The sequence below is a fragment of the Cetorhinus maximus genome, chromosome 10 (genome assembly GCF_964194155.1).
Source record: "Cetorhinus maximus chromosome 10, sCetMax3.hap1.1, whole genome shotgun sequence".
Classification (NCBI taxonomy): domain Eukaryota; kingdom Metazoa; phylum Chordata; class Chondrichthyes; order Lamniformes; family Cetorhinidae; genus Cetorhinus; species Cetorhinus maximus.
In genome coordinates this window covers 3,354,935-3,377,790 of record NC_135888.1, presented here as the reverse complement: position 1 = coordinate 3,377,790, position 22,856 = coordinate 3,354,935, and the positions used below count along the sequence as shown (strand labels likewise).

Genomic DNA, 22,856 nt, shown 5'->3' with positions numbered 1-22,856 from the left:
AACCAAAAATCAATCAATGTGAAGATTTGGAGGTCGGCAGTGGTTTTTAATATCATCAATTCAATGGTTGTGAGGCTGAAAAAGGCTAAAATATATGGAAGATGTATTTTACAGCTTCAGGCATCAGCTCATATCCCTTAGTTTTAAACCACATCAATATTTGGCTTGATCCATAAAAAGCTTAAAGTAGAAAGCAAAACAAAAAAAAACAATTCTGCACTCCCAGAGGAACAAAACATCCTATTTTACAGGCAAATTACAACAGGGATTGAATCCAATGAAAAGCAAATTAATATCAATAGTTTGAATCTGTACAGATTTGGATCAAAGAATGCCTGAGAGTAACAGATTAGATCCTAAGTTGCACCAATATGTTCCAATGTACTAACATTAGGAGTCTTTCATGCAAGTATAGTGTAAATTTTTTAAAATACATACATAAATTAAGCAATGTCTATAAAAATATGGGGCTGATACCTCAAGGAGTTTCTTACCAGAAGCATCTGAGAGTTGCATAGAAGAGCCACTAATCCATCTGCTTTAGTTGAGCAGTTTTCATGATAATTTAATGTGAGTTACAGCGGCAAGGTCGCATTTATTGTCTATCCTTATCTGTCCTGAGGTGGTGGTGCGCTGTATACCTGAAAGCACCTGTTTGCACAAAGAGTGCCTTACTAGGCCACTTCAGAGGACATCAAGTGGAACTGCAGTCAGGTGTAGACCAGTACAGGTAGGGGCAGCAAGGCCAGTGGGGAATCATTGGATTTTTACAATTATCCAGCAGCTTTCATGGTCGCTTTTACGATGCTTGTACACAAAGTACCAGAGTTATTGAATGGGACAGTGGTAGGATTTAAATGCATGACCCCTGGATTGAAAGTCTAATTTTACACCACTACATTATCAGATCCATTTAAAATGGCACACCATCTCATTGATGGAGGGGCCAAATACAGCACAAATGGTAGAACTGGTTTTCCAATAAATCACAGGAGGAGGTTATAAGGAAATGCACAACACGCCATGTCTGACATCCCAGATGAAGAGCAGTGAATGAAAAAGCAGCAGCATTTGAGAGAAATTGTGGAAAAAAACTTCTAAAGATTCTCCACCTGAAATAGTAACCTCTCTTTTATTCCTGATTCCAAAAGACCTGCTGCACAGTTCCAGCATTTTCTGTTTGTATTTCAAATTTCCAGTATTCACACAGACCTTATATTTCAAAAAGGACATTTTCATGGATGTTGCATGGTTTCTTTCAGACTGTGTTCTGCATCTTCATATGTTCATTGGTTTCTAATCAACACCTCTCAACAAGCAACAATCATCTATTTCCACGGACAAAAGTAACCTTTTCAATATTCAATCATTTCAATATTCAGAATAGCTGCAGTAAATCCTTGAGTTTTACAGACCTGCTTGTAATCACCGATGATTGAGCTGTTTTTCTTGATTTCTGATTCTGCTTTGTCTAGTTCTCTCCGGCACATCTCCTTCAGCTATGAAAGGTAGAACCATGGATAGAATTGAAAACCAAGACAACTGATGCTGCTCTTGTAGAACACTCAGTTAATAATACTAATGGGCAGAGAAAATCGACATTCTGCAACTTGCTGGTACTACCTAAAGTGGAACATCTTTACAATGGTATGAGTTACTGAAACTTCTAACAATTTTAAAAAATGTAGCCAACTGATTGAATCAAAAGCTGCAACTACCCAAGGAGCACTAGGCTGTTCTGTTATGGATTTTGATTGCAAGTTCTACAGAAAACTATCAAAATAGGTTGAAAAATTTAAAAGTAATAAGTGTAATGTTTTCAAATATATCAAAATCGATAAATCTAATCAATGTTTATAAAATGTTTCATTCAAGAAACAAGGTCAAAAAGACTAAAAATTTGTGCAAAATTACCTAATGATATGAGCTTCCCAATGTGCACATTGCTGAACATCTGGGAAGATGTTACACAAAATGAATATTCAAAAGGTTGCCTTAAACCAGTAGTCTTATCTGTGTCTTCTCCCTTGATTGTTTTTCCTGATAGTTGCAAATCATTTTAGGTTGGCTATGGTTCCACGGAGGGATGGCTCTCTGATAAGGTTTCAAAGTATTCTTCATAACAATCTGGTCAGTACGTGCTAATTGACTTATTCAATTGAAAAGACTGCAATTGCCGAGAACAAAACATGTTTTCATACCACCCAGCGTGGGATGCTTGGTACTGATCAAGAGGAAGCACTGTGCACTACTTTCCAACTCTAATCTGGAAATACTGAAACCAATTTAACAATCCCTTGCCAACAACTACCTTGGCTACAATCAGTTACTCAAGGCTGTAAGGCCTTAGAAGTTTTGTCCTGCATGTCTTGGTGATTTACCCATGAAGCCATCATTGCATGTCTCACCAGCAGTTTAAACCATAAAACATTTGAACAAGTGAAGAATAAGACATGTAGAATTATATAGTTCAATTACTTGAGTGGCTTCATTTTCCAATCTCTTCTTTTCATCTTCTGCATCAACTAACTTTTGCTTGGTCATGAGTAGCTCTTTATTTAATGCATCTGCTTTCTCCTCTGCCTGCAGGAAAAAAGTAAACAAATCTACATTAATTTAATTTTCAAGATATAGTCATGCTGTTTAAATATTTAATCCGAACAGGTTATTTATAATTTTTGTTTCCATTAGTCAGGGTTTTCTTTCATTTCCAACAGTTCTGAAAATAACTCCTCTACACGTTACATTTTATCTAAACTGTGAAATTAAATTTCACTATCACAAAGCATTATTTCTAGAAGTTACAATGTCATATTTGATTTGGTGTTGAATATCTTTTTCCAAAATGTAAACAAACAGGCCATTAAGGATATTTCTGAAAAAGCAAGAAATAAATTATAACTCAAAAATAAACAGCATTTAATGTAATTTAGCTTTGCTGCCAGTAGAGTGTATTGGAAAGCTTTTATCATGGCATTAAATATTGTTCAGTGACTGAATTGCATTCATTCACTGGGTATGCAACTTTTAAGGTTAAATTATCCATTCAGCAACATCTATCTTTCATGTTCTTCATTCATATAGTGCAGCACAGCTGTAAAATGTTATTCACTGCACGTAAAGAAAACCAGTTCTGCAAACTAAATTACAGATATAAACCACCCTGAGGTTATTTTGCTCATGTATGTGTAGGTTGATATCAAAATATGGTTAACAAGAAAAGTAGGCCATTCAGCCCCTCATGACTGTTCCACCATTCAATTAGATCATGGCTTATCTCTAACTTAATTCTGCTCACCTTGGTTCCATGATCCTTATTACCAGTGCCTAACAATAATCTACCAATCTTAGTTTTAAAATTTTCAAATTACCTGTTTCAATGTGTTTCTAGGGAACAGAGTTCAAGATATGTATTATCTTTTGCTTGAAGAAGTGCTTTCTGACTCACCCCTTTCAAGGTTCTCCCCCCCCCCCCCCCGCCCCCCACCGTTCTGGATTTTCCCACCAGAGGAAATGATGTAGAAAGAGAAAAACTATCAAATAGTTTAATCATCTCAAACACCTCAACTAGATCAGCCTTTAATCTTTTATATTCAAGGGAACAGAAGCCTGATCTCTGCAACCTGTCCTCATAATTCAATTATTTTAGCCTCAGTGAACAGTGCATATTACTGAAGACCAGGAAACATGCAGAACAAAATGTTTATTTAAAAGGTTAAATCTAACCAGTAGTCTCATCTGTATTTCCCCCCTAGTTTTCTTTCATGAAGGTTGCAATACATATTAGAGTATGGTTTCAAGTTTTATTGCCTATCCCTCCTTCTGTGCTGTAAAAGACAATAACTCTTAAGCTTTCTCATTTTAAATCAAATAGCTAAGTTATATGAACATATTTACCAAGATGACGTGTGTGGCTTTTCAGGGTAATTACTTCCTGGAATTGAATAATCAAGTTCTTAAACAGGAAGCCAAAAAGTCCTTTTGATATGTTTTCTTAACTTCATCAAACTTAGTGTGTTTGAGCTGGTGCCCTACCACTTCAATAAATATTCAATGCAAATGTGTGAAAAGAGGAGGAAAAACAACGGGAACCTATCCCTTATTAGATAGGAACAGGAGTAGGCCATTTAGCCCCTTGAACCTGTTCTGCCATTTTGAGAGATCATTGGCTGATCTGTGACCTAACTCCATATGCTTTCCCCATATCCATTAATACCTAGGATTAACAAAGATCTATCAGTCTCAGATTTAAAATTAATAGTTGATCTAGCATCAATTTGCTGTTTGCAGAAGAGTTCCAAATTTCTACCACCCTCGCGTGTACAGCGCTCCCTAACTTCACTCCAGGAAGTCTAAAAAATTAGAGCCAGTTCCCCCAACACCTCAACTCCCTAACCAATCTATCTGCCCTAATTTTTCCTTGACATCTTGAAAAATTTGATCAAATCATCCCTTAATTTCCTAAATTCCAGGGAATACATCCTGGTTTGTGTCATTTCTTCTCATAAAACAAACCTTTAGAGCCCAGGTTATCATTCTGGTAAATCTATGCTGCACTCCGTCAAGGACCGATATATCTTTCCTAAGGTGAAATCCCCAGAGCTGCTCTCAGTATTCCAAGTGTGTTTTAACCAGGAATTTGTATAACTTGTGTTCATAATTCGTAACTGAAGCATGACTTCTACCCCCTTGCAGTCTAATCCTCTAGGTATAAAGGCCAGCATTTCATTAGCCTTTTTGACTATTTTTGTATCTGCTCATGATACTTTAATATATGTATGTACCTGGAACTTCACCTGTTCTAGCTTTTCACCATTCAAAAAGTTCCCTGTTCTATTGTTTTTAGGTTCAAAGTGGATGACCTCACATTTACATCCATTGAAACTGATTTGGCAGATTAAATGAATGGGCAAAACTCTATCCATATGTCGGTATAATTTTATTCTTCCTTCTACATCGCTTACAAAGTTGTCTATTTTTATGTCATTAGTAAATTTGAATGTGGCTTTTTATTCCATCATTTAAATCACTGATCAATAAGGAAATAGTTGAGGCCACAGTACAGGTCTTTATTAGACACCACTACTCGCATCCTTCCAAGTAACATACCTGTCCACTATCGCTTCTCTATCTCATTCCGCTCAAGCAATTTCCTAACCAGGTCAATAAGTTGTCTTCAATTCCATGAAATTAATCTTCAGTTAACCGTCTGTTATGAGGGAATTTACAGAAGTGCTTTCCCTTCTTTGGTTAAATGAGCAATATTACTGGAAGCTTATTTCCTCTTAAAGTTTCCATATTCATAATTCACTGGCCAGTTCATGCACTTCTTGCTCCAGAAGAAAGCATGGCAACGTTAGAAGATCTTAAGAAAAAGGTGGTGGTGATTTAGACAAATGAGCCTATTGTGAAAGCTGTTGCTTCTTATTCAACTACTGTTATGTAAAATTTATGACAACCTTCTATCCAATGATAATAGGGAACTGCTGCGATCTACTGTGAGATCTAACTATATTACATCTAAACTTCCTATATTTGAATCAGAGCTAAGGTGAACGAGAAGCGCCTCTTAAAAAAAAGACTACTTGAAGCTAGAGAGCAGATTTTCTTTGTTATTCAGGCTACTTTTCAACTGCCTCATGCACTATTGACAAAATTGACAAAATGACTGCAAAATAGAGTTTAAGGAATGCCAAGTTACTGGGTCAGCTCTGTCTTACAACTGCACAGGAAATGCTATCAACTTTGTTTTACTTTCACAAATTATAATAGCTGCAGATTCAAATCTTCTAAGATCACAGGATTTTAATTGCTGTTTGTGAAATAAGATGCATTTCAGGAATTCACCAAGGCTCCTTTGACAGCACCTTCCAAACCCATGATCACTACTATCTAGAAGGACAAGGGCAGCAGATACATGGGGACACCACCACCTGGAATTTCCCCTCCAAGTCATTCACCATCCTGACTTGGAAATATATCGCCGTTTCTTCACTGTCACTGGGTCAAAATCCTGGAACTCCCTCCCTAACAGCACTGTGGGTGTACCTACACCACATGGACTGCAGCGGTTCAAGAAGGCAGTTCACCACCACCTTCTCAAGGGCAACTAGGGATGGGCAATAAATGCTGGCCCAGCCAGCGAAGCCCACATCCCGTAAATGAATAGGGAGTCAGTAATTGGAGGACATTAGGTTCAAAGGTAACATTCTAAATAAAGTTTCATTTGAAATGAGAAAGCAAAACCTTAGTGAATTGCCATCATTGATATGAACTTAGCCTCCTTTTGTGCTGTAAAATCCTATCTGGCACCTCATGCCTATGCTGGCTTTTCGAAAGAGGTAACCCATTGACGACTTCCATGATTTTCTTTTAATTGTTAACATAAGAACACATGAAATTGGAGCAGGAGTAGGCCATTCAGCCCTTCAAACCTGCTCCTCCATTCAATGAGATCATGGCTGATCATCTACTTCGACACCATTTTCCTGCACTATTCCTTTATCCCTTGATGTCTTTGGCGTGTTGAAATCTAATGATCAGTGTTGAACATACTCAACGACTGAGCCTCCACAGTCCTCTGGGGCAGAGAATTCTAAAGATTCACCACCCTCGAGTGATAAAATTCCTCCTCATCTCAGTCCTAAAAGGCCTGCCCCTTATTCTGAGACTGTGTCCCCACCCCTTGTTTTAGACCCCCTCCAGGGGAATCATCCTTCCTGTATCTACCCTGTTGAGCCCTGTAAGAGTTTTGTATTTGAATGAGGTCACCTCTCATTCTTCTAAATTCCAGGCAATAAAGGCCCAGTCTATTTGATCTTTCCTCATAGGAAAGCTTTTGAATTATCCTGTTTATCCTTTTTTGAATTATCCTGATTAACATCCAATTGGGGTAACAGATATTGGAGGTGACAGATTGGAATACTGAAGGCAAAGGTGACCTCAGTTTTCACAGTACAACATGGGAGATAAATGTTTATCTGTCGCAGAGAAAAAATTGACTTTTTTATCTTAGCACTCCGCCTACCTTTTTAATGGTCTGCTGTGCTCTAAAGATTATGGAAATGCAGTAAGAAAATCAAATGATTAACTTAGACAAAAAATGAAACAAATGCTAATATTTCATAAATTGAGCGTTTGTCTGTGGAACTGTAAAATCAAGCTGGAGATAGGCAGTAAAATGCTTAAATGTATAGATGCGAATACTGCAGTAAAATGACAAACGGCTTAAATTATGATACAAGCACACGTTGATAGCTATTTGGACATGAGATTAATTAACGAGAGGATTCTTGAACCAACATAACAGGAAGGATTTGAGGCCGATTGTGGTTAAAAAAAAAATGAAGTGGACATATTACTTGTGCGTGAAATGTTTTTGCTGCCTGGAAATAATTGATAGTAATAAATTAAAAAGGCAAAGAAGAGCGTGGCTAGTTGATGCAAAAGAATGGGCAAAGAACGCCAAGGAGGCAATCTACCAGTGACCAGACTGGGTAGTATGCAGTGGATAGGTTTATATATATATATATATAGTTGTTATCTGAGAGAGAATGATTTTTGATATTTTACAAGAGCAAGTTGGATATGTAAATAAGGGAGAAAGGATTAGAAGGATTGGGTGAAATGAAGTAAGGTGGGAGGATTGCTGTGCAGCATAAACACTGGCACACATGCACTGGGCCAAATGGCCTGTTTCTGTTCTCTAAACTAATATGTAATAAAATAAATTAGCTCTAATTTATTTTTACACAATCCCATTATCCTTACTCAAAAGCTTCCAACTGTAATAAATTTCCATTGTGTAAGATTGAACTCAAGTGCTGCTTTCTTTTCATTTTGGATTCCTTTGGGAGCGGGGGAAGAAACAGGAAACTTCCCATCAATTTTATCCAAGGTATTTCACAGGTATTGCTGAAAAAAAGAGGCATGTCTAAGCTTTGCCTCTTTCACTCATCAGGACACTCAAGAATACCAACATGAGGGGGAAAACAACAATTTATACTGTAAGTGAAAGTGATGATTGGTTGGCAGGTGACGTTGCCATGGCGAATGCACCACGATGCTGACTGACAGTTGATTGTAAAGCAAAAAACTACTGCGGATGCTGGAAATCCAAAACAAATACAGAATTACCTGGAAAAACTCAGCAGGTCTGGCAGCATCGGCGGAGAAGAAAAGAGTTGACGTTTCGAGTCCTCATGACCCTTCAGCAGAACTGAGTAAAGTTAGGAGGTTCATATTTCACCCCTCTCCTAACTTTACTCAGTTCTGCTGAAGGGTCATGAGGACTCGAAACGTCAACTCTTTTCTTCTCCGCCGATGCTGCCAGACCTGCTGAGTTTTTCCAGGTAATTCTGTTTTTGTGTTGATTGTCAAGCATTGTCTGAAATTTAAACCAGGCAGATTGACCCTGATTGGTCAAGGCATTGCCCTGAGAAATGAGTCAGCGAATGGCTATCACTGTGCCTGTTTCAGCTAAACAAAATAAATGTGGCACATTTGCATGTCCTGGAAGCTACATATATTAATACACAGGGCCCTGTTCTTTGCAGACAAATGTAATTTGCTGTTGTTGGTGTAGACTTTGACTTTACACCATTGCAGACTTGCAGAAATTGATTAAGTAAGTGAGGAGATATAAATACTGCAGATGGTGAGAACGCTGATTTGCATTATAAATTTGACTTGCAACAGCCAAGTTTAATTCAGACCCTTAGAATCCTGTGGCATTTCGAGGACAATTTCTACAACAAATGCTGTGGCACGAATATGTAGATTTGACTTCAAATCTGTCTAGGATTTGGGAACATCTCAATACAATAAGCCTTTTTTACAACATCCCCTCAATCTAAAATATATTTCTAACATACTGTATAGGAATAATACTAAGTTGCATTTTAAAAAAAAGAAAAAAAGCAGGCATTTTGAACTGTGCAAAATCAGCTAACTGCCCCAATTCTCTGAATGTTCCATGTGCTGCTCAGCTGTTAACAGCAATGTCTGCTACTTAACACCCAATTACCTCAACCAGCAAAAGCAACTAAGTGAGCTGGTCTGTAAACTAATGGCTTTTTCTTTAAACTGCCATTATTTACAACAAATGTATCCCCTAGAATGGCAATCAGAACCTCAGCATTAAAAAATATTGCTTGAACTGAGTTTCTTTTTCTCAAAGTAATGTTTAAAGTTCTATGTTATTTTCCAGTATATTTAAACTGTCAGGGAGCTCAGTGATACACTAACCAGATGGTAAACTCAACACCTGCCTTACAAACTAGGATATACATTGCTCTAATTTTATGCGGGTATAATTTAACACTGTGATCACCATATTAGGAGAGTTATAACCTATCAATATGCTAACATTTGAAATATTTAGTACTTAGAACATAGGCACTCAGAGACTGGATTCATTTTGCATTAGAAAAGGGAGCAGAATAAAGTGTGAACCAAAGATTGTGCATTACACACTCAGAGGTAACCAACGTGTGTCAGATGATACCAACCTTCTACACTCCATTGATTTACAGCTTGGGGCTCTCGCGCCTTGTGCATTACCTGCGAAACTGGAATCTTAGCATCTGGAAAAAGAACCTGATCAATGGGCTCGATAAACTAAATGCACGTCATATCTTGCACACTTCAGCAAGTGTGAACTGCATGGAGACTAGATAATCAGTGTAAATTGTCAGGATTTAGACTCAGACCCTCATTGATCAGTCCCAATACAATCAACAAGGAAAGGGTGAAATCCTGTAGAGGTTTCCATGGATGCACACTAGGGGACTTGTATACACAGCAAGTTCAGAGAAAATTCCAAAATTCTTGCTCTTAACATTTACGAATTTGTTTATTTGAAATGCAGAATTAAAGGTACTACAATCCCTGAGACTGATCTGGATAAATTGCAAGTTCTCAGTTACAACATCATAAACGATATTTGTTCATGAAATTTAACTTCCTCAGAACATATTCAGTTTCCAGTTACTAGTGAATCAAACAGAATATTTTTAGACAGGAAAACAGCAACTAGAGTCTTCAGTTCAGTCAAAAAGGCTGCAGAGTTTACACTTACATTATCCAAGTCTTTCCTGAGTGCGATCTTGCTAGTAACCAGTTCGTGTGCAAGGTCATCATTTTCTTGTTCCAATCTCATATTTGCCTCCTGTAGACGTCTATTCTCACGCTGGAGAAAAGCAGACAGTTCAATTATGAGGTGAAAATATATCTATAAAACTATAGATTAACAATACACTTCTGTGAATTGACACCAACTCTAACCCACACTGCATTCTGTTAAACCTTCATCAGTCATCATTCACCTATGAATACACTACATCTTCACTTAATATTTTAACCAAGTCCTGCAATTGAGTGTGACAAAACATAACACTGCCTTTTCAGAGTCAACACCAAAACTCAGAATACAACTTAAGAACATTTTTTTTCATGTGAAAGGACAAACTTGCTGTCCTGCACAAAGTATTTCTGAGCTTTAGCAATTATTATTCACTCCTTCATAGGCAAGAAAGAGATCCTAGTAACAGAAGTGTGAAGGTTACATCCATTATCCCCTAAATTTGTGCAGAGATTGGGGTTAATAGCCTCTGGAATACTATTTATGACCTTCGGCCCAATGACATTTGCGAGATAAATAAAGTTTAATGTAACAAAAGGAGCAGAGAATTAATAGGTTTTAATCCAGGCTGTTAGGTGATCAATACTCTGTTTACATGATCAAGGTTTGGCATTTCCTATTATTTGGACACTACTAAACTCTGGAATTGTGCACTCCAAAGTCACGCTACTAATCACATCTTCCCTGTTCTGAATTCTGAGGTACTTTAAATTCCAGCATGATTTACATCTCCATTTGTCCCCAATATTTCTAAAGCTGGTGATAAACTTAAACAATGTCTTCAGTGGCAACGTTCATGCTTGGCCTGTCAGTGGCAGGCAAAAGACAGAACTTGGAAGCAAGCGGTTTAATTGCTCCACCACCTCTATGTAGGCCAAGATGGTGGTCTAATTATTCTCGGCCAGTGTGGATCTTTCCAAACCCCCATGGATTGTAGCAGCACCCAAATAGAGCATTTGCATTAAAAAAAAAATCAACCTTGCTACTGTAGAAATAACCAACTTGCAATATAAACAAGGCTTTTTTCCAGCAGGTGGACTGGAAACTGGCACTGAAGAATCAACTTTGCTGCAGTAAACTGACTATTGGAAAGAAATATTAACAGAAGAATTTGAAGCAATAATCGATTTAATGACAACATATATATTCATACATGGATATCAGGTAGTTGGCTGTGGATACCATTGATTATTTCGTACCTCAAACCTTTCAACAGGATCTTCTTGTTGAGCCTGTTGTTCCCGCATTACCAAGTATTCCTTTTCGTATTTCTTAAGCTTTTTCTGACTGATCTGTGCAAATGGATATTAAGAATATAAATTAAATCTTCAAATTAAAACAGCAGTAAATTCATTTTTTAGTAACATGAAGCACCTTTAGACAGAAATATTATTTACCTAAAGTTGTTCTCATCAGTGAGCGTCTATTTAAAAATGGGCTGTTCTCATTAGCAGTCAGCATACGTATTTTAAAATAAAGTTTTAGTAGCTTGATTGATTGTTCTGTTTGGTACTGGGAGTAATCATACAGACAAGTAGATTAAATCCCCAAACTGAATTTTGTTAGATACTGATCCAGATTTTTTTCCAGCAGCATCACAAAGGGAGAAAGCGAAATATTAGTTAGCTGGGAGTTGTCATCGGGAAACCTCTGTATGTATGCAGGAAGTGCACATAAACATCTGGACATATTGACAGGTTCCCACATTCAAATGGATCACTGGCACTCAGTCCTGGGTAAGTTGCATAAGATACGGACGGACCATCACCACAAATTGGGCTTCATTTTTGAGTCAATCCTAAGGAAAGGTACGGGTAAAACGTGGGGGGTGTTGAAACAAAATAAACAAACAACCCTTCTGATAGGAAGGAATACAACACAACGGAACTGTTTTTCTTCCTGATTTAAAAATAAAGAATTTCCTGGTCCCAACTCTTTAGAAAAAAAAAACTTGCGTCCAAAACATTCAGACAGTGACTGTGTTGTTATTACCAACATATCTATCAGTGAAATTAAAGAAAACAATGACCTCAAAGTATCTGTTAAAGCAATCATATCCAATCTGTAATCCTAAATAAAGCAGATTTTAAAAGAAAATCCACAAAGTACTTGTTTTTACATTTTCCCAGTATTTTTTTTTACAAAAGTTAATCCTGCACTAACTTATAAAATTCATATTTATATAACGTGTTTTACAAGAATAATTCAGTGTTCTATCGAGTTATGTCAGCTGGATACTTTTTCAAAAAAATGCAATCAAACAAAATTCTTCTAAAAACATTTTATTTAAGTCCCAGCCCTTTTTTCTACTGAACACTAGCAGCTGCTAAATGTTTATTTGATTACCTTCAAACTGCAAGCCAGCTCCATCAGCTTTTTAGCATTTTCCTCGGAGCGATACCTTTTGGGAAGCTGGACACGGAAAAACTTTAAGGCCCCTTCAAAGTCTGTTAACAGAAGATCATCTTTTGAGGTCTGGAGGAGAGATTTTTAAACAGATTTTAGTGCTATCTGAACAAGTCTGTGAAACTGACAATCAGCATTCAGTAAAATCTTGGTAATTAAGGCTTCCTGCTCACTGTTAGAAAAGATTAAATTTGTGCCAATACATAACACAGAGCGCTACTCTCATTCTAATCAGATTCTTTCATTAAATCAGGCCACCCTCCCGTCAGCTGAAACACTAAGCATGATGAGGCTGTAAGAATGCAAAACAGCCTTCTCTGGTGGGAAGCACCATCAGTATTAGACAGTTCTGTGCACAAATTATAAGTAGTATTTTAACTATAATAGAAATGACAAATTGAATTATTCCCAAACTGTGCTCATGAATGAATTCCAAAAACTTTTTCTGAAATAGCAAATGTATATTACAATATGAAGTGTTCAATTTGCAATTCTGCTCATTCAAAGGGGGTGCAACTGAAGTATCTTTCATTTAGCCTAATTCAAAGCTCGCCACAATGATATTAATGATGGTCTACATAGAGATTAGTCCTAAGATTATTGATGATGGCTTACATCCAAATTAACTTTTACATATTAATAAATTGTCATTTAAAACTCTTACAAAGTAAGTTAAACAATGTTCCACTTTTGGTGGAGATAAACAATGACAACTATAAACATTATTTAAACCACATCGTGAATATATAATAGAAGTTGTGATGCTTACCTTCAGTAAAGCAAGTGCAACATTGAAGATAACACTTATCCCCTTAAAAAAGTTACAAAAGTTTACGTAAGCTTATGCAAGAAAACATTTTTGAACTTTTTCAAATTCATTTTTCACACACAGTACATTTATGTAAACCATTTCAGGAAAAATAACCTTCTATTGTTAACCTCTAAATTAATTTAAAGTGCTCAAGATTTCCCAGGTATTGTAGCTTAATAAAGTATAACTGGCCTGCCATTTCTATGTAAAAGCAAATGCATTTTAATTTTGATACTGAAAGCTGAAGATTGACAATTTGGTGAGAGCAGAACAGCACAATGGTCCACTGTGTTCGGCCAAAGTGGAACTATCCCAACAATTTTGAGAAGACGGCCTTAAGTTCAACAGCATTTCCATTTCCATCACTTAATTCACAGACTGGCATATTCGATATTACAGACAATACTTGCTAAACCCAAACAGATGTAGGATCATGAGTGTGTAGACCAGGGTTTCCAATAGAGAGAGTGTGTTCAAATGTTGATGCATTACTCGTCTGTTAAAATGCCTTTCTCAGGCTCTAAGCTTTTCTGTGAAAAGGACTTTTGTTGAATTCCACACAAGACTCGGTTAACATAGTTTATTGCAACACACACAATTGCCATCTTTGGCCGTGTTATTCCTGGGGAAAAACATGACTGTAAAGGAGCAGTCAAGAGCATTAAAACAAAAACGTTCTTTCAACTATTTTGGTATTTCAAACAGAGAAGCAGACAAAATATGCGACTTCCTTCATTTACTGGAAAAACTTGCACACTGGCTGCACTATTTTTAAAGCAAAATAAAGACGTTTGAGTTGGGAACATGCATGCTATTTTCTTTTGTGAGGGTGGGGAATCATGTGCTATATTTGAAAAAGTACGGAACATTTCTATGTAAAAGTTCCTGATCTGAACACCTGAGATTTTATATTGATGGTTTACATCTAGATTAATATTTGCATAAAAATTATTTTCTAAAAGAAAATAAAAATTTAGGCTAAAGGCTTAATTATTTTTACATAAATATGAAAAGAAAAAGACGAATGAGAAAAGATTATTCTGCCAACTGAGGTTCATTCCATTTCTGCTATATCTACTTAGTGTAACCAATCATATTTTGAACTTTGCTAATCTGATTGCAAAAATCTAAAAAAACGACTATTCCAATTTACTTTTCTAACCTTTCCTCACAGTTTATCCTCCTCAGTTGCAATTATTCATATTACTCCTTTGTTTTACATTCTACAATGCATTAATGTTCCCTCTGAAGCCAAGGTCCAAGTGTGGTCTGACCAGTGCATTCCAAAGTCTCAGCAAAGATTCTGTTGATTCCCTGTTCTTGCCATGTACCTCAACATTGTACAGTATTTGTTTTTTTTTCCAAATTGCCTCTCCACATTGTTTGCCTACAAAATAATTTCAAGAGCAATTCATTTGTTATGAAGCACTTTGGGACGTCCTGAGGATACAAAAATTCTAAGATGCAAGTCTTTTTAAAAGTAACAAGGCTACTGGCATTTTCCAGTCTCTTTTCTAATTGTACATCCAACTGCAGTTAATTTATTCTGATCAGACATAGCCTCAGCACCTTGGGTTGAAGGGGGAAATGTGGTCACGTTTCTGGTTTTTGATCGTTGCCCAGCAATTCCTTTTGAAAGTGTACACATGCATGGACATGTGGCCCTGATCAGGCTCAGCTGTGATCCCTCCTGTGGTTAAATAATTGGCAAAACCGAAAGATCACACACGTATAACAGCCATATAGGCAAGCTAATGAAGGGTGAACAACAGAGTCCGGAGTCTTCAAGAAAGGAAGAAATCGGGAAAGGAAAATTGACATTGTTGAACATACTATCCATTGCCAAAGCACAGTGAATACTTTACATTGTTTATAAATGTTATTACAGAATTTACAGCTGTGCCAGTTGTACAGTTGGTCATTCATCCTTCCTAACCCATGCAGCCCTGCAATCCCCCAAATTTAAAATCCTCAACCCTCACATTTAAATGCTAGTATTGTTGCTAGCAAAACTGCATTGATATCTTTCTCCATTGCCCAGGTTACACTGCAGAATCTCAGCCTGCGCCGTTCCAATATTTGGATTTTTCTGTACATGCGCTGTATACAATTTATTTGGGTGGCTGGAATGGGATTAGTGAATACACATTAAGATGGATAGGAGGTAGCAGCAGTGAATAAGGCAGTCAAAATTTGGACAAGGGGAATTCAGCAGCAGGTCCATCTACAGTTTATATGAATAAAGTGAATTTTCAGACTGTAGTGCTTCTAACAAATTCAGGGTGTCCCAATTATAGTAGAATCCACCTGAATCAGCACCAACGTGAAATTTAAAACTGAGGTGGTTCTAAGGAAATTGGCACAGACTGTTAAAACAAGCCACAGTTTGAAGGGCCCTTCAACAGTATAAATGATATAGAATAAACATGTTCATAGCAAAAGATTCCATTCGATATAAATTGATGAAAAACACCAAGTGTTAGCTAACAGCCTTCACACACTCTAATGCTCAATCCATTACTCAAAAGCAAAATATCTCACTGGCAGTGGACATCAATCTATGCTGAAATCCTGCATGCTTGGGAGTATGCACAAAATCTCTGGTGGTCAAATTAAATTTTTCCTTACCCTATCACAAAACCTGGGGGAGTGGGGGGGGGGGGGGTGCTGTGAACTTAATAGAAAAGACAAGTGAACTAGATAAAGTACACAACTAGTTGATATATATCACGCACATCAGGCATAAATGAATGGGGAAGTTTTCTTTTTTTTTACTTAACAGCTATCTGGATAACTAACTCTTTGGCTTTGGTTATTTTTCAGCTGAACCTATCAACAATGTGACCTTCTGCAAAGGAACTACTGCTCCGTCAGTGTAACCACATTTCAGCTGGAGTTCCAGATAACTGGAATTTTAAAAATATTTATGGCCTAGGAGTAAGGTCTGTCTGGCAAAAATTAAAAATGTCAAACAGATCATCACTGTTTAAACATTACCTGTGATCAAAACACTAATAAACATACAAAGGCCTGTGTTTCAGTGGTATCTCTGTCCTAAACAGCACCACCATGTGGCTTATATCAAATTACAACTATTTCCATGATTAAATAGCAGTTTGATGAGGAAAGTGTTCCTGAACGCTCTTTTGCAACTATACTTCAGAAAAAGACATGCTGTTTCTGCACGGCTCCCAAATAAAGAAACAACCTATTGGTACTTTTCATTTCTTGTGTCACAATATGCAGTTGTGTAATTGTTCTCAGCTTTCTCTTGTTATATACTTGGGAACCATGGAATAGATGTGACTGATGTAGGGCCCCAAGTAGGGGGATATAAAAAATATATTTCAGAAATTGCAAAGATTTCTAGTCTGCTTGAACCACAATTTGTGGCCAGGATCAGTTATAACAGGCTGGGAGAATCACCTGTAGCTGAGTGATGACAGTGCAGCCACACAGCAGCTGAGTCACCTGATGGTGCCAAGCGCTTTCTGGCACACAAATGGAATGCACCCTCTAACTGAACCACCACACCAAGGCAGTCACAGTCCTCTGGGTGGTCATATAGTGAGGTTCCAATGTCTGTTTTTTAAAAAAATACAGCGCAGACATGAAAGAAAAAGAAAACAAGTATGAAATTAAAAATGGAGACAAATGAAAGAAACAACACAAAATCATCATCATCAGGATTCTTGTGCACAGCTTAAATATATAACTCAAACCCTGTTGAGATTTTTACAACCTTATCAACAATTATTTTAAATTAACCTTCACATTCTAAAGGTACAATTATTTTCATTTTTAACAATACACTTACCTCACAGAGCAGCAAATCAATGATGTGGAAGACCATATAGAGTGGGAACTTAGCAGTGAACAGAGTGAGAAACCACTGGGAGGCATACATGTGTGCTTCAAGACTGATGTTTAAGAAGTGGTTGTACAAATCTGGAATATACTCCTGAAAGTAAAAGCAACATTTATTGGTAGCACTATAGAAGACAGATCACTCACCTTCAGATGTAGCAGCGACCATTCTTGAAGTTAAGGTGCTGTCACTACATGTGCCCAGTTAAGTACAGGAATACTAAAGTTACTTGTCTTTTAACAGTCCTTTACACCATAAGTCATGAATTCTGTAAAACCATCTTAATAGAAATTAATTTCAGTTTTTTAGGTACTGCTGTTATCAGTTGCGCTGCGATGTGTGAGTCGCGCTGCGATGTGAGAGTCGCGCTGCGATGTGTGAGTCGCGCTGCGATGTGAGAGTCGCGCTGCGATGTGAGAGTCGCGCTGCGATGTGAGAGTCGCGCTGCGATGTGAGAGTCGCGCTGCGATGTGTGAGTCGCGCTGCGATGTGTGAGTCGCGCTGCGATGTGAGAGTCGCGCTGCGATGTGTGAGTCGCGCTGCGATGTGTGAGTCGCGCTGCGATGTGTGAGTCGCGCTGCGATGTGTGAGTCGCGCTGCGATGTGTGAATCGCGCTGTGCAATTCTTATTTATTTTTATGCTAGAAAAAAGAAAGATAGATCAACAACTTCAGGGTGTCCCAAAGTGTTTTACATCCAAAGCAGCACTTTTGAGACGTAGTCATCATAATAAAGAAATACGATAGCTGAAGTGCACACAGGAAGATTCCATAAACAGCAACGAGACAATGACCAGATTATCTGCTTTAGATGTACAAGATGAAAGAGAGCATGTTACAGCAACAAAAATAAAAACCAAGTTATGATGGAAAAAGTAATAAAAAGTTGAACTCCAAACTGACAACAGGAGATGAAATTTAGAAATGGAGATCAGAAAAACCGATTAGGTCAAATTGCTGCCCAAGTTCATTAAGTTGAGGGTGAATAACTAAAGTCTCCTTGAGTAAGGGGTAGCTTAATAAGTTTCTCAGAACCATAAGAAGCAAACAAACAAGGAGCATCTGAGTCCCTGAACAAACACTTGGCTGCCAGATATCATTTTGGAAATCTGAGGAATTCAGATTTGTTCTTTCAATTTGATATGAACTCCTGGAAGCTGATTTTTGTTTAAGATTGGGTCATCGAATAATTGATCATTTAATAGCCAAATACCTCCTATTTCAAACAGGCAACAGCCAAAGAATCCGTTTTGCTGTGCCTATTATATGCTTAGCCTTGACAGGACCCCTGCTCTTAAGTGGTGTACTGGCATGAGAACCAAAAGGTCTATTACAATTTTGTTAAGCTTTTGAAACGGCATCTAAAAACCAGTAGAAAACTTAGGCAGTTGGAGTTGAGAAAGGAATGGAATTGATTCTGCTGCTTTGCTTTGAAGATCACACTGGATTCAGAATAAGGCTTAACCTCAGAAACTTGAACATCTAGACAATTAAAAACTCAAGATGATCTCCCTACTCACCATCTTTTGGGCAGTTTGTCTCTATCAACGATCCTAAGGTAACCTAGTTTAACTGTCAGCGAATGCCATGGAAGGAATTACATTTTCAAATGGCACTTCAGTACATCCAATTCTAATTTCTGCCCTTTAGTATCGACTCTGCAGCCAAAACCTTAAAGTTTTTTTTGTAATGGATCACTAGGTTGTTTAGTTAAACTGTCTATTGACAAAACTCGTGTTACTTATCTCAATTTACATTCTGCTTTTCCAGGGAAAAAAAAACTTGTTTTACTGTTATTTTGGTGTCACTTGAAACATTTTCAAAAACATGTAGGTCTGTTGTTACTTTTTATATCAAAACATACAGTGCACTGTTTAAATAACCAGGTCAAATCTATTCACATAGTGAATAAAAGGCTTGTGTGGAAAATTTTTCACTGCACTGGAACAGTCCGCTGGAAACCTATTTAAATACTGGTTTAGGAAATCTGAGTTTACGGAAAAATATGGCGATATATCTAACAGAAACTTGCAATTAATAACAATGTTACATTATCTATTGACTGTACTTGCATAATTTTCATTAGATTCATCCTATTTTAAGCAGCACTTTGAATACAGGCTCCATGGAGCCAAGAACTGTGGAAATCTGAATCCATTTATAGTGCATGTGAAATCTATAATGATGGTATAATAATGCCAAGGAAAACAAAAGATCAGAAACTGGCTTGTTTTTCAAAGGTAAAATTGGATACAGAAATCATTAACACTAAACCTTTCACCACCTATACTTTGAACAAATATTTCAGTGGTTTAAAGATTAATCGTATTCTAGAAAGAGGGAAATTTGGCAAAGCACAAAATGCTGAATTTATCTGTCCATATTTTAGTTACGGAACAAAAACGCCACTATATCCTTCAGGGAGGTGGTCCTGCAACACAGCGGGCAGTGTCCCTGCCTAAGAGCCAGAAGCTCCAGGTTCATGTCCCACTCTAAGACTTGATTGCCAAGGAAGGTGCGTTCATAACCCAGCCAAAAAGGTCAATTATCAATCTGCAAATCCTTCCAACATATACTAATGGGAGGCAGTAAGGGCAGGAAAGACTCCTGGTCAGCCACGGGATGGATGGAAAGAAAATCGGAGCCTCTGCCATCACTATTCAAAGCTCCGGGCTACAACATGCATGTAAAAGTGCATGCTGTCACCGGGGCCGATTGGCTCAGTTGGATCAGACAGGTGCAAACAGCATAGGGTTCACTGCCCGTTCGGGCAGGGGTAGATCTGAGACCTGCCTCCCTCCATGCCCTACCCGTGGTGGAAATCACGGTGCTGTCGGTAGACAGCTGAAGATGATCATTCTTCAGGGCTTAGAACCGAGTGCGACAGTACTCTCCTTTTCTATTTCCTTCTCCTTTCTTTCACAGCCTCCTTTCATATTGCACAATTCTGTAAGCAAGAGGATGTGGGGCGACAACTGAAGTTTCCCACACTACTGTTTTCAAAGATGATAGTGGTCTGTGTTTACTTAGTTTCCATCATTATTCTGCTAAATCACATCTACCAACTTTGACTCTTTTAAAAGCTCACAAAATTTCTAATGAACTTAGTTTCATGTTGTTCCTGATTTATTCTGATGACAAAACCAAAAACGATACATTTTCCATGTAAAATAAATGCTATGGCAATCCAGGTCCTCCCAACAAGTCTATTAAACATTCATAGTTCAAACTGTATATTTCTTCCCATAATGATGGCTTGGTTAGAGTTTTTTTTTACCTGCATCAGTCTTTCCAGCTGATAGAACTTGCAATGCAAGTCTTCAAAATTTTGTTTAAAAAGTTCCCTGAGTCCATAATCAAACATGATTTTGACCAGAACACTAAACGCTTGCTCTTCAGGCATCTGAAATGATACAAATTGAAACTTCGTCATAAGAAAAAGTAGTCATTTATATTCACAGATTTCTTTGACAAAGTATTTTGCACTGCTCAAAGGATGTGAAAAAAGAACATGATGGTCACCAATAACCCCACTCCGCTTGGTTGTTTTTTGTTACACACAAGAAAACTATGTGCTTTCCGTTTCCCATCGTCAATCCCTCCCTCAATATTGGGACAAGTTGTTTCTCTAACTACTCCTGAGACTCTCATCTGACATCAAAAAGTTCTAGTACAGAGGCTCTAGAGTCCAACTCCTTCAACTTAGCTCAATTAAAACATGGTTACTTGCTTGATATGCCAACTTAATAACAGTCAGGATGGAAAATATCTTAAAATATCATTAAAATTTGCTGCACAACCAAATTGGAATTCATACTTTGAGTCTTCTTTGATGGTTTATCAGGCAAAATACATTGTTTAGTACGAAATGGGGCCAGAGACACAGAGTTCAGTTCTTGATCAGTGCTGTAAACAGTTGATTTTAGTTAGGGGAAGCAGTAGTGACAATACAGCTGGCATACTGAAGTGAGATTTAGTGCTTTTTGTGAGGGAGATGAGAAGAGAAACTCAGATAGGGATTTTCCACATGACTCCTTTGGTTACATTTGAAAGCAGACAGCCAAGAGCACACTACTAGTAGCTAGGGAAGAGGCCACCCATTTCATTCTGTCAGGCAATGGGAATTTTATGTTCTAGTGGACAAGGTGAGGGGGAAAAGGAAATAGTAGAGAGATAATATGTGCAAGGTTCAACAGGATATCAAAACAAAAGATATACCAAAATGAAAACAATCCGACTTCCCAAACCTCTCAGTCACCACACATCCCACTTTCTGACCCTCCTAGTCATTGCGGGCCCTTCCTCCAACCGATCCTCTGGTTCACAGTCTCTACCGCTCCTTAACCTACCCTCTTGCTGCCAACCCTCCGACTTGGAGCCTCTCCTGCTCTCTAAGACACCCTTTCGCCAATCCACACTCTCACTGAATCTCCCGCTCCCGACTTGCCTGCTCACAGCTTCACCTTCCTGAACCTGCTTTCCCATTCAAGATCCAGATCCAATCCAAAGCCAATGGTGCAGAAGTGCCGAGCTGGGGCCGTTATAAGTGAAGCTGCTCCTGCCTTCTCATCTCCAGAGCCTACTCTCCCACAGTGAGGGTTCAGGAGAGGGGAGCGGCGAGTGGGAGCATTTAAAAAAAACATCTATTGTACAGCCTCAGCTCCGCACTTTCACAACCACGGAACTCCGGCTTTGGATCAGATCTGAACCTTGAACAGAAAAGCAGGTTCAGGAGAGGGGAGTGGTGAGCGGGCGATTCGTGAGTGCAAGGGTCAGCGAGAGGATGAGTCAGGGAGCACCAGAAACCGCAAGTCAAATGGTGGCAGCAAGAGAAAGGGTCAGGGGGTGGGAGAGGCTGCTCCAAGGCCAGATCACACAGCCCTAAGTTGGACCAGCAGGAAACGACTTTAAAACAAATCTTGCACGCTAAACGAGAATACTATTAACTGATCAACGTTAAAGTGAAACATTAAACAGGGCAATATATATGGATTCAAGCAATGCTTTTGCTGTTAATATTTCCATCTAATATTTCATTAATTTTGCTTTGAAATCATTAAATACTCTTTATTCTCTATTAAATCTAATAACAGGTACATAAAAGTAGTATCAGACAGCACAAAAGTCTGAATAATTTAACTTTTTATAACTTGCTTCAGTGCTGCTTTTCTAAATTTAATAGCATGTTATTTCTACCCTTCAGCTCTTGGCTACCTAGCTGTTGGATAACATGGATGTGCACACGTATAACAGAAGACACTATTAGACCTGCACAAATCGTTGGTAGTTTAAACTTCAGGTAAATATTCAGTAAGTAACCTGCTGCCTACAAACTCCTAAGGTGGAAAAAGAAGTTCTACAATAATGGTCAAGTTATCCAAGTTGCATCTTAAATGTAAGGCGAAGATGATATTTAATGTTGCACTAACCATCTTTAGAAGTATAGTTATAAAATCCTTTCTTAAGCAGATCTTTGAAAACAAGAGTGTCTGTAAATCTTAAAATTCCAGATTAAAGAAATTAATTTTCAGTTGCACAGAATTACACCCTTGTGCTGCACAACTGTTAATAAAGGTTTTCTGGTTAAGAATTGTTTGCCTGGGGAAATAACGTATTTTTACCAGGGCAGCA

General features: G+C 37.9%; 1 protein-coding gene and 1 long non-coding RNA gene across 12 annotated transcripts in view; one reads left to right on the top strand and one right to left on the bottom strand.

Annotated features, from left to right (window-relative positions):
- rabgap1 (RAB GTPase activating protein 1) overlaps positions 1 to 22,856 on the bottom strand; it is a 206,270-nt gene that overhangs the window by 10,031 nt on the left and 173,383 nt on the right. For all 11 annotated transcript variants that reach the window (XM_078549832.1, XM_078549829.1, XM_078549836.1 and 8 more), the window contains 8 exons: positions 20,503 to 20,628; positions 17,176 to 17,319; positions 13,317 to 13,358; positions 12,488 to 12,616; positions 11,341 to 11,433; positions 10,079 to 10,189; positions 2,479 to 2,583; positions 1,416 to 1,499 (listed from right to left, as the gene is read on the bottom strand). In XM_078549832.1, the coding sequence (XP_078405958.1) occupies positions 1,416 to 1,499; positions 2,479 to 2,583; positions 10,079 to 10,189; positions 11,341 to 11,433; positions 12,488 to 12,616; positions 13,317 to 13,358; positions 17,176 to 17,319; positions 20,503 to 20,628 (834 nt within the window). The remainder of the gene's footprint in view (positions 1 to 1,415; positions 1,500 to 2,478; positions 2,584 to 10,078; positions 10,190 to 11,340; positions 11,434 to 12,487; positions 12,617 to 13,316; positions 13,359 to 17,175; positions 17,320 to 20,502; positions 20,629 to 22,856) is intronic.
- Positions 6,104 to 22,856, top strand: part of LOC144685408 (uncharacterized) — a 1,061,419-nt gene continuing 1,044,666 nt past the window's right edge. The window contains exon 1 of the long non-coding RNA XR_013577719.1: positions 6,104 to 6,172. This is a non-coding gene — a long non-coding RNA (uncharacterized LOC144685408). The remainder of the gene's footprint in view (positions 6,173 to 22,856) is intronic.